The sequence below is a fragment of the Callorhinus ursinus genome, unplaced genomic scaffold (assembly GCF_003265705.2).
Source record: "Callorhinus ursinus isolate GAN/ISIS: 27379988/994484 unplaced genomic scaffold, GSC_fseal_2.0 scaffold62, whole genome shotgun sequence".
NCBI lineage: Eukaryota > Metazoa > Chordata > Mammalia > Carnivora > Otariidae > Callorhinus > Callorhinus ursinus.
This window is the reverse complement of record NW_027397124.1, coordinates 2,851,040-2,863,578: the sequence shown is the minus strand read 5'-3', so window position 1 is coordinate 2,863,578 and position 12,539 is coordinate 2,851,040. Positions and strand designations below refer to the sequence as shown.

The following is a 12,539-nucleotide window of genomic DNA, read 5'->3' as shown; positions in this document are numbered from 1 at the left end:
TGAAAGAACAAAATAAAATCCCAGAAAAAATCCTTAATGAAACAGAGATAATTTATCCGAGAAAAACTTCAAAGTAATAGTCATAAAGATGCTAACTAAAGTCAGAAGAAAATGGATGGCCACACCAAGAACTTCAACAAGGAGATAGAAAAATATAGGAAAGTACCAAACGCAAGTCACAGAGCAAAAGAATACAATAACTGCTGTGAAAAATACACTAGATGGAATCAAAATGAGGCTAGATGATACAGAAAAATGGATCAGTGATCTGAAAGTCAGGGTAGTGGAAATCACCCAAATAGAACAGAAAACATGAACAAATAAATTCAATGGGGATATATTTAAGGATCTGTGGGAAAATATCAAACATACTACATTCACATTATACACATCCCAGAAGGAGAAGAAAGAAGGGGGCAGAAAACTTATTTGAAGAAATAATGGCTGAAAATTTCCTTAACCTGGAGAAGGAAAAAGACATCCAGGTCCAGGAAGCACAGAAAGTCCCAAATGAGATGACCCAGAAAGATCAACACCAAGACATGTTGTAAATAAATATCAAAAGTTAAAGATAGGGGCGCCTGGGTGGCACAGTCAGGTAAGGGGAAAAGACAGTCTTGTCAACAAATGGTTTTGGGAAAACTGGACAGCTACATGCAAAAGAATAAAAAAAAAATGAAACTAGATCACTGTCTTAAAGCATATGCAAAATTTAACTAAAGATGGATTAAAGATTTGAATGTAAGACCTGAAGCCATTAAGATCCAAGAAGAAAACATAGGTGGTAAGCTCCTTGATATCGGTCTTAGTGATATATTTTATTTTGGATCTTACTCTATAGGCAAGAATAACAAAAGCAAAAATAAACAAATGGGAGGGGTGCCTGGGTGACACAGTCAGTTGAGCATTTAACTCTTAATTTCAGCTCAGGTCATGATCTCAGGGTCCTGGGATGGAGCCCCGCATCAGGCTCCTGGCTCAGCAGGGAGTCTGAGGATTCTTTCCCTCTCTCTAAAATAAATAAGTAAATCTTTTTAAAAAAATAAACAAACAAATGGGAGTATATCCAATGAACAAGTTTTTGTAAGTGAAGGAAACTATTAACAAAATGAAAAGGCAATGTAGGAGATAATATTTGAGAATCATAAATTATAAAAGCAGCTAATAATATCCAAAATCTATAAAGAACTCACACCACCCAAAAGCAAAAAACAAAAAACAAAACAAACCCAATTTAAAAATGGGCAGAAGATCTGAGTAGACGTTTTTCCAAAGAATACATACAGATGGGCCAACAGGCATATGAAAACATGCTTGACATCACTAATCATCAGCAAAATGCAAATCAAAACCACAATAAGATCACCTTACACCTGTCAGAATAACTGCTATCAATCCCGCCCCCTACATACACATACACACTAAAATAACAAGCATTGTTGAGGATGTGCAGAAAAGGAAACCTTCATTCACTGTTGGTAAGAATGTAAATTAGTACCACTACTATGGAGAACAGTACAGAGGTTTCTCAAGAAATTAAAAATAGAACTACCATACAATCCAGCAATTCCACCTCTGGGTATTTATCCAAAGAAAACAAAAACACTAACTGGAAAAGATATATGCCCCTATGTTCATTACAGCATTATTTATAATAGCCAAGATATGGAAGCAACCTAAGTGTCCATCCATAGATGACTGGATAAATATGTGGTATAGATCTACAAGAGAATACCACTCAGCCATAAAAATGAATGAAATCCTGCCATTTGTGACAACATGGATAGACCTTGAAGTTATTAAGCTAATGAGTCAAACAGGGAAAGACAAATACCACATAATTTCACTTATATGTGGAATCTAAAACACAAAACAGATGAACAAACAAAACAAAGCAAAACCAGACTCATAGAAAACAGACTGATAGTTACCACAGGAGAGGGAGTTGGGGGGTGGGTAAAATGGGTGAAGAGGATCAAGAGGAACAAACTTCCAGTTATAAAATAAGTAAGTCATGGGGATATAATGTGCAGCATGGAGAATACAGATAATAATATTATTAACTCTGGTGATGGATGGTAACTAGACTTACCATGGGGATCATTTCATAATACATACAAATGTCAAATCACTACGTTGAACATCTGAAACTAATAGAATATTGTACATCAATTATATTTCAATTAATAACAAAAAAATGAAATACTGGTTCAGAGCTGGTGCATACACAATTAAATCTCATTTGTAAAAAGTTACATCCCATAGGGAGATAAAGGTACACTAATATTTGGAAGCTATAATCCATGCACTTTACTGTATCATTTTTTTTCTACTCATGAAATAAATGAAAAAAGATTTAACTTTTGAGATCATTTAAAATTATGTTCTTTAAAGGAAATAAAGGCAACGGCCATTTTTGAAAAAGAACTAAGCGTGTTTAAATGATAGTACCTTGAAGAAATTTCAACGCTTCTCCAGAGTTTAAAAATAAACAAAGACGAGAAGGAGGAAAAAAGGGAAAGCAGTCACAGCCCTGTGAATACAACACCACCTCAAAATTCAAGGGGAATTTCATAGCTTGTTATATAGCACTAACTATCAAGCCTCTTACTCCAGCAGAGTTCTAGGTAAACCAAAGGCTCAGCTTCCAGACATTCCATAAGGTATGTGCTTTACCAAAGAGGTGAAACCTGGAGTCACCACCATTAGGAGCATTCACCAGGAAGGTAGTACAATTGTTCAAATACTCAATTAACAAAATTAAATAATTTAACCACACACTTATCACTGACAGCCCATCTGTTTGTTTTACAACATACTAGATGCTTGTAATTAGCTGACAACGGTGTAAACCATGTCTCACGTTCTCAGTCACTGGTCTAAGGCCACTTTCCAGCTTTCCCCTTTCCTCTTCTTCCTCTTAAAGGAAGTTAAAAATAATAGTAATGATGATGACAACAAAAAAAGGAAGAAGTTCAAAATAAGAAGCCAAATAGTTCCTAAGTATATTTCACTGGGTAATTATTGGATGGGGCTTTAAGAGAGGATACAAGTAAACTGCAGTCACTTAACAGCTCACTTCCCCAGGACAAGGATGCGAGCATTTCCCGGGTTGTTGACAGAGGCCCATCAACCATGAATGGCAAAATCAAGTCACAGTATTTAAAGATATTAAAACAAAAACTTTTAATAAACCCAATAGTTTTTTCACAGAAAGAAGCAGCAGAATAAAAGAAACTCATACAACATTTGAACTTTTTAAAGATACACATTCTTTAAAGTAACAAAGTCATTAACAGCACAAAAGTTTGACATTTGAGTATGTAGAGATTGAAGAGAAGGAGCCACAGACCACATGGTGGGAAATAAATCAATAGCTTATTTAACTTTTAAAACTTTCAAACATAATCATAAAAATCTTACAAAAATTTAAGAACTAAATCAACCTAAAAATGAATCATTACCTAACTTATCTAGATCATTTTTATTGCATAAGTTTTTCCAGAAAACTGCTTTAAGCTCTCCCTTAATTCTGCAAATTCGGCTGAGTGCTGACTCTAAAGTGTTTCATCAATATCCAGCAAAGTAAAATGTTTGCAGGGATGTGTGATGACCAGTAACATTATCAGAATAATTTAAATGCTTGATTTCTTCATCAGCATAAGTGCTTTCTGTGATTATGATGTATACGTATGAATGAAGGAGCAGTTGGCCCCAAATGAAAATGTCCCTATTAAGCATATGCTAAATCAACACCACTCTATATCTGGGCATAAATGAAGATAAAAACACTCAACATTATGATTCAATTAAAAACCTCCAGGATACATTACCTGCCGCCTCGAGCACTGAAAGGCACTACATGGATTCCCAGAGGCCCTCCATCGTTGGGGACTCGTACGAGCTTTACCATATCACTGTGAGACAATGATGAATGAGGGAGCATGAACATGTACTGTAAACAAACCAAAACCGAAACAAAACAAAACAACAAAAAAAACTGCTACAACACAGACACACCATAAACAACAAGAGAACAAAACGAAAATCTCACCAAGCACACACGCATACACATACACATTCTGGAATATAAGCGTGGTGATGCGAGCGGCAGTAAACACTACATACCTGAACACTAGTCTGATGGCTTGGAGAGAGAGCATTCCTCAGAAATAACTACATTAAAATGACACAGAACCCCTTCTCTCGGACACACTCTTTTATGTGTAATACAAGTACACATTTTGTAAGTCAAACCTCTAGACTTCCACTGAAAATTTTCCATCCCAGTATTTATTTCAAGGATAATGAAGATTAAATGAATAAAGGTGTTTTGGCTGCACAGCACTTTAAAATTTACAAAGTGCTCCTGCGTAGGTCACATTATCAATCCTTCCAACAATCCAATGAGGTCAAAGCTTTTGTTTTGCCTCCATAGGTGACAGGCCAGATGTGATCCAGCTATCTTTATTTCCCACACTGTTCCACAACAATTCAAAGTCCTAAAGTTCTGTAAGTGTACCACAATGCCAGGAATGAAACTCATTCCTCAAAGCCAGTAGATACCTGCTAAAAATCAAGTAATTTCTGTGTTTGTAACTGAACCTTAAAGTCATGAAGAGAGATATAAGTAACATGAAGTTACTTCTATTACATAACAAAAGTACTTTACTATTAATAAGCCTGAGATTAATGAAAACTGGTGTAATTTTGAGAATGTAAATTTTCTAAATCTTTTAAGTGCAATTTCATTTTCTTTATAGAGTTTTCCGTGTGTGTGTGTGCGCGCGTGTGCGTGCGTGTGTGTAGTACACAGAAATCTAAGGTCTTATCTGACAATTTTTAAAAATAGTATTTCAATTAAATATCTAGTAGAAGCAACCTGGACAACTATAAAGATTACCAATGGATTTGACAAAGATTGCAGTTTAGTTTTTATATAATGGAAATGCCAATTCTTCAACTGTATTTCTAAAATAAAAACTTAAAGTTATTGTAGATACTATTATGTAATACAAAGAATAAAAGAAAATTATGTAATACAAAGACTAAAAGAAAATTAAAGACAGTGATATGAAACAAATCAAAACAAAATTAAGAATTTGGGCATAGATGTAATCACATATGCTAACTAGGAAAAAATTAAAATTTTGCCAAACTGCCAAAATATTTACTGAAGTAATACTATTTAAATGAATTTTTTATATTTTCATAGAATTTCACAACTTCTATTTTAGATACTCTTACATATCATTTGAGCATCTATTTAATGATTAGTTTGTCAATTGAAAATAGCACGGTAACTTTAATAAATTTATTTTATTCCACATTCTATCTATAAAGAACTAGGACATGGCAAGTACTTAACTTGCCAAGACTTATTACTTAACTGTAATAGAGAGTGCTGGTTGCTGTCTATCTAAACATAACCTGATTCTAGACCCTGTTTAATATCACTGAGAAAGTTCTGAGAGCCTTCCTTTGGAAGACCAAGAAAAGACAAAATTAAGAGTTTACACATGCTAATATCTAGGCCTCCTCAACTTTTACCCAAAGTCAGACAAAACTTCAGAATGACTGCCCTCCCTGGTCTAAACTACCAAGGGAAGAAATTCTGAGAACACCTTCCACTTAAACGTGCCAATACTTCAGATAATTGTAAAGTGGTGATAATATAGTAAAGTTTTCTTTGTCCTTTTATATGTAAAGTCATGTTTAAGGGCCCTAACCTATGACTCTAATTTTTCAACAATTATCTTGAGAGATTCCATTTCAAAAAAAATCGAAAAATATATACTAAAATGACTAACGCTTACATGATCCAACTGGTTTTTCGAGTAAAGTATATCTACACTTTTTTTTAATTTAGCAAAGTTGAAGAACAAATGACCAAAACACTGACATAGAAAGCAATCTGAAAACAGTTATAGTGCTGTTAACACAACAAACATTTTCAATCAAATACTATTTTATATTATCATTTAATAGTATTTGCCAAGGCATGAAACCAGGACAGGCACATGTAAATTTCCATGCTATACTTCTTACATTAGGTAGTTACAACTCAATAGATGAAAGATGCTCTTTGGAAAACAAACCAATGCAAGGCATGTTTTTAACTAAGCACAAACATTCCGCATGCCATATGGTTTTGGAATACTTGCTGCTATTAGTAATGCTACACGTATATTGCAAATTTAGTCAAAACCATCAGTAACTTACTCCAGAGAAAAGCTGGGTATGTTCTCCAAACCAGTGTCAGCATGTCCAACAGGTTCAACGCGACTGTTGTCTTCTTCTGTCCCATCCTCCTCCTAGAGACACACAGCACAAAGAAGAATACTCTGTGTTAGGTTTACTTCCAGAATGTGAAAGGAAATTGGATAAAACTGGAGTTTAGTAGGCATTCTGATCATGTTAACTAGGTTCTTCTTCTAGGGAGGATCAGCTTTAATGATAAGATGGGTATGTGTATATGCCAAGCTGTATTTTAAAGCCATAGTCTCCTGAGTTAGCATATCCCAGGTGATGGACAAGACACCACTGCAGTAAGGAAAGAACTTCTACTTATGTGAATGTTCTTATAATTCTTATTTCACTCTTTGGTTTATGTTTTCAGGAATAATTATGCATTACCACAATGCTACGTTAATAAATAAATGTGCAGGGTACAGGTGATACTTGTTTAAAATTTTTACTAATCCAAATAGTTGAGACCATTAAAAACCTTAACAACTACCAAAATCTTCAATGTTCCTCAGTTCCTACTAAACCAGCTTGTCAAAATGAGCATGAAGTACCATCCTAGACTCAAATCTTTCATCCTCTGATAAAGTTACCCTAAGCCAGCTGACTGGTTATCCAGAGGTATCTATGAAGGCATTAAGATCTTAGCCACAAAGAACCACTTCTGTTTACTCCTATTATGAAGGACCAAGCATAGGGAGAGGGACAAACAGCAAAATAATCAACCCCCACTTTCATATCCCTCCTTTTATGAAGGCAATATTGTAAGACATTATGTTCCAACATGTTGTAGAAACTGGGTGAGTACGCTGGTACTACAAAAGGTGCATGTGGAATAAATGTGATGGCTCCTAAAAATAAATGAAATGCCACTCAAGAATATGCCTCATTTTATAACCTTGACCATCATCTTTTCATTAAGGAGTTCATAGTTAAGTTGGCTTTTCAGGATAATTCAAATGATAAACATGGCTGACTGATATCAAAGGTCTTTTTAACCAAATTAGAATATTTGGAAAAGACTTGGAATCTCCAATCATAGTGGCTAAGTGGCTCAGTGTGCTTCACCTTGGATCCACAGTGTCTGGTACCCAGTAGATACTCTATATATTTTGCTAATAAAAACAAAATCATCCCTAGAAATCTTTGGGGTAATAAGTTTCCAAATACACATAAATAAAATTTATTTAATCTGTTTCTTGGAAGTTTGTATGTATAACTTATACAAACATAATTTGTTAGGTCTATCCTTTCCACTATATAAATTTGGTAACGGTGATTTTCTATGTGAATTTATTAAACCACCTATATGGGAATCTACCGTTAAAGAAAAATTTTATATTTTTAATCATGTATTTGAGAGACTCAGAGTAGAAATTTATATGCCATCAACAAAGACATCAATCAACAAAATGGTAAACAAAAGTTGTAGGTTCAGCAGTGTCAAGCAATATTTTAAATTCTTCACGCAACATTAAGGCAACACAGAGTAGCTGATAATACCTAATTGACAATTCCTCTGCGAATCCACCAAAATAAGGTGAAGGCACCAAGTTTTTCCATGAGTTGTAGACAGATGTGTCTTCAATGGCAGTGTACTGAATGAAGTAAAGGTACTTGAAGATTGATGATCCTATGATTTAAGAGGCTCTAATATGCACTTCTTAGTCATCTATCGCTTTTAAGCACAAGCACACAATACATTTCAAAGGTTAACCAGCATCTTGAACCTGCCTAAGGACCACACTTTAAATGTAAACAAGAACTCCTGAAATTAGGCTTTTCCACTGGCGGTGGGGGTAAGGAGGAGAGCAAAGTGATTGTTTATAAATCAGATGGAAAACACAAAAATAATCTTTCAAGTTAAAAACATTTCATTTCAGGATTCATTAATAATTTAAGCCCCACTGAAATGTTAACCATGATGTATAACCAGTGAAAACACCTAAGTTATACTATGAAACAGCCACATAAATGAAATGCCCCAAACTACAGTGATAAAACAGTAACTGATAATTTACACATTCATTGTTCCCAGAGTGGCCATTATCAGGCCCCCAAGAGCATGCAGAATATTATTTCATGCTGCTGCATATGGTGTTCAGTTTAGATCACAACATTCACTGCCCTGAGGCTGAGCTGCAATTGCTATGGGAACCACAACTTAAAATTTCCCAACTTCTGGATGGGTAAATATCAACTCCTGTGCTGCTTTATTTTGTTGTTTTGTACTTCTAAAAAGCTGTGAGTGAACATAGTTACTTTTAGCACAAGTTATATACTGAATTCCATTATAGACACAGAAAATGAAACTTGGTTTTTATTTATGTCAAATCAATACTGAAGGCCTAAAATACTAATTTAAACTACACAATGTTAAAAACTTCCAGGTGAGAAAATATTCTTTTTATCTTTTCCCTTCTCTCCATTTTATAGCATTTTATAGCAGAGTTTGGGTTCAAGAATTAAACAGAGTTGGGTGTGAGTACCAACTCTACCATTTGCCAATTTTATATCCTTAGGCAAGTTACATACCTCTTCTATATTTCTATCCCTTCTTCTGTAAAATACAAACAATAAAAACATCTTCCTAGGACTACTGAGAGGGATAAGATAATTTGTGTAACAAGCATAACATGGTGCCTAACACATAATAATTGCCCAGTAAATGTTAGCTAGTACTGAAAAGAGAAATAAATAATACATGACATATAAGACATACCGCAAATAAACGATTTAAGGCAATGTTACACAATTATATTTTAAGAGTAACACATTCATCCATTCATACTTTTTGCCTTACAAGACAACTTAATATTAAACATATTACCTACTCAATTAAATACAAAATCTACATTTTAGAAACATTCATAAAACCTGATATTTGTTGCATTTTGCTACATACAAAGTACCTTCGTTGTAAAATGTCTTTGAAATGAGAATACACATTAAAAAATATAAACAGCTAAATGATGTATACAATCAAATAAATGGCACAAGGAGGAAAACACTACGGGTTACTGGTTGAGGAAATTTTCAGAGGAAAAGCAGATGTCAAGAACTATGAAGAGGTATGCCTGGGTGGCTCAGTCAGTTAAGTGTCTGCCTTCGACTCAGGTCACGATCCCAGGGTCCTGGGATCGAGTCCCACATCGGGCTCCCTGCTCAGAAGGGAATCTGCTTCTCCCTCTGCCTGCCACTCTCCCTGCTCATGTGCTCACATGGTCTCTCTCTCTCTCTGACAAATAAATAAAATCTTAAAAAAAAAAAAAAAACACTATGAAGAGTCTATGATTTTATCCCACTTAAAAGCTCCTAAGTTAGCCTGCATCGCTTCATGGATGCTAGTGGGAAAAAATGAGACCCCCTGGGTCTGAGACAAAGGACAGTTTATTACAGCAATGAAGTATCATCCTGTTACACACTTTTCTGCAGCTAAAATTCTTACAAAGCGATGTGAAGAGAACCAGGAACGCTGGTGCACACAGAATAAACCTAAGCTTAGGGAAGGCAGCAGCATGTCTGCCCATTACTATGGAGGGAGACACTATATTGATCTTCCAAGGCTGTTTGCTGTACATACATCCTTGCAAGGATAGTCCACAACAAAGGCCTCTGCTCTCAAGACATACGAAAATGGAAGAGAAAAACGGAGAATTATCTCCCAACAACAGAGCTTAATCTAAGCATTGCCAAATGGTAGCATTTGTATGATTGCTAGCAAACTAAAACTAGGACTATCAGTAACAAAACGCCTTATCCTAACAATGCTTTTTAAAGTAACATTGAATTCTACTAGATAACAGAGTCATACCTTCTATATTAAAACAAATTTTTCAGTGGGGATTTCTATGTTCAACCAACCAAACAAACAAAAATCAAGTATGAAAGTTGAAAAAAAATCTTCAGATATGCGAAGTCTTTATTTCCCATGGACCCTTTCGTAGTAAGCTATTTTTGGATATGCTCCAGCAAAATCCAAGAAATTCAATAAAGCAATGGACAGAACCCAAGGAAAGTCCCAGAATAAGGTGAAAAGACAGCTCAGAGAAGAAGCCGCCAAGTCAGATTAGAGCAACAGGATACAGAAGTCTGGAAAGTCTATCTCCCTGAGGAAAAAAAAGAAATTAATAATTGGTCTGATATTTTTGAACATTTGGGAATTATTTTTTAACAGACCTGTTAGAGAATGTGGGGGGAAAGTTCAGAAATATAGAGATAAAACAAAATAGATTTTTCAAAGGTCAAAAGCAATGGACTCCAGGAACAACAAAGGAAAATGTATAGGGGGGGAAAAAAATCAGAGCACCTACTTGGTCATGCAGTGAGCCACAAACTGCCATCTAATGTGACACTGGCTACTGACTTCACTTAGACATCTGATGTAACACTAGCGAGGAGACGGGAACACAGCAGTTATTAAGTGGCAGAAAAGGAAAAACCTTCATCTCCCACAGTGCAAGTCAACAGATGTCAGTAACTGGTAGCCAGGAAAGAGCAACCTAAATATTTTATTTAGAAACATGGAAGTAAATACAAGAATAAATATCTACATAAAAGGTCCTCTGGGGAGAGTGACTGGAAGAATCAGGAGGAGAAGAGGGTGCTCACTTTTTCATTAAAAGCCTTCTAGTATTATTTTTATATTTTTATTCTGACTACATATTTGAGATGTCCAAAGTACCGAAGGCTGAAAGCCCAAACTGCCAGCAAGGCAGCATCCTTGGGAGGAGCAGTCCGCGTAACTGTCCTGGAGCTACTCCGTGGGTCCTAGCTCAGGTGCAGGAAAAGACTCCCATCAGTCTGCTCGGGCTTCCAAGCCTCAGGCCTCAGAGAAGTAGGTACCTCAAAACAACACCACTGGCAAAGCTGCTTGTCACATGTTTATAGTTTTCTGAGTCCATATGCAATTTACTAATCAGAGGTCACTTTTACCATATAAAGACAGTGGATGGAAGCCTTTATCAGGTTTTCAGAAAAAGAGAGCCAAAAAATAACCGAAGTTTAAATTCTCATGCAGAAGAAGGGAAAGATTTTGTTACTCTTTTGCCTTATTACCATATTATATGGATCTAAGCAGAATTTTTTTTTAAAAGATGGAAGCGTTCTAGTCAAAGGGGAGAAAAGAATAAGAGAAAGTGAAAATGTGATAAGCTTGGGTGAGGAGGATGAGTTTTAGATCAGGTTAGGAATGTGTATTAGACAAGTGGAGATGAAGACATATGAATTTATTTGTTCTCTGCTTCTAGAAAAAATTAATCTTATTCTCTTCCATACTATGAATACTATCAAGGCTAATCCTCAACTTAAAAAGCCCTTACAGAACCAAGGGACGATATTCTGAAATCACAAGCACTAACATGAACTATGTGTTTAAAGAAAATAGAATTCAGCTAAACTTCTTTTTCAAAAATTATCTAGTTGTATTTTTTCCTGCTTGAGTCCTAAATATCTTCTCTATAGTCACAGATTTAAACACACACACACACACACACACACACACACACACACACACACACACACACACACACACACCCAAAACTGTAAGTAGAAGTCATTGCAAAGAAGGAAAAGGATCTGTAATGAGAACAGTTAACTGAATGCTGCCTCCATCGATCACCATACGAAATAAGAGGACAAACTTGTTAACTGGTTTGCTTATAAAAGCAAGGAAATGAAAAGCACACATTCTGCTTTACAGCAACACAATAAAACTTTATCTAGAAACCAACCACCTGTATATCTATATTTAAACTCCGAGTTCCAAGGAATTAAATATTGTGAATAGTTATTACTTGAAAAAATGCCTATAATTTTAAGAAATAATTTATCATTTTAAAAACATTTTATAAAAAACTAGTTATTTGCCTCCTTTAATTTCCTGCACAGCTATCTTTGATCTTTATGTTTAGGAAACACAAAAGGAAATTAAAGTTCTGATGGTATCTTTTTAAACAAATTTACAATATTTTTCGTGGTTTTATTATTCTTAACAATAAATAATTTAATGGGTTCAATTATATTGCTACAAAAATGCTCAAGTAAACAGTCTTTTTCACACTTTTTAGAATGCCTCCAAGACTTTCCAAACTTAATGAGAGACACATTAACTACTAATGAGCTACAGCATCTCCTCCCAAAAAATTTTTACTTGGATATTCACAGCATGAATTAAATCACTTTTGGGGGGATCAGATTTGGAGAAAAATAATTCCACGGGGAATCTCTTTCCACATCCCCTAGGTATTACAAATAGGATTCCAGAAGGCTTTTGTGTTAATGTTGCCACGACT

The 12,539-nt window shown here is 35.1% G+C and overlaps 1 protein-coding gene across 10 annotated transcripts in view; it reads right to left on the bottom strand.

The window, feature by feature from the left end:
• Window positions 1-12,539, bottom strand: part of PARD3 (par-3 family cell polarity regulator) — a 644,288-nt gene that overhangs the window by 274,287 nt on the left and 357,462 nt on the right. For 9 of the 10 annotated variants that reach the window (XM_073885517.1, XM_073885521.1, XM_073885518.1 and 6 more), the window contains exons 6-7: window positions 6,223-6,314; window positions 3,834-3,917 (exon numbers count right to left, since the gene is read on the bottom strand). In XM_073885517.1, the coding sequence (XP_073741618.1) occupies window positions 3,834-3,917; window positions 6,223-6,314 (176 nt within the window). The remainder of the gene's footprint in view (window positions 1-3,833; window positions 3,918-6,222; window positions 6,315-12,539) is intronic. The other variant, XM_073885520.1, reaches the window with a different exon arrangement.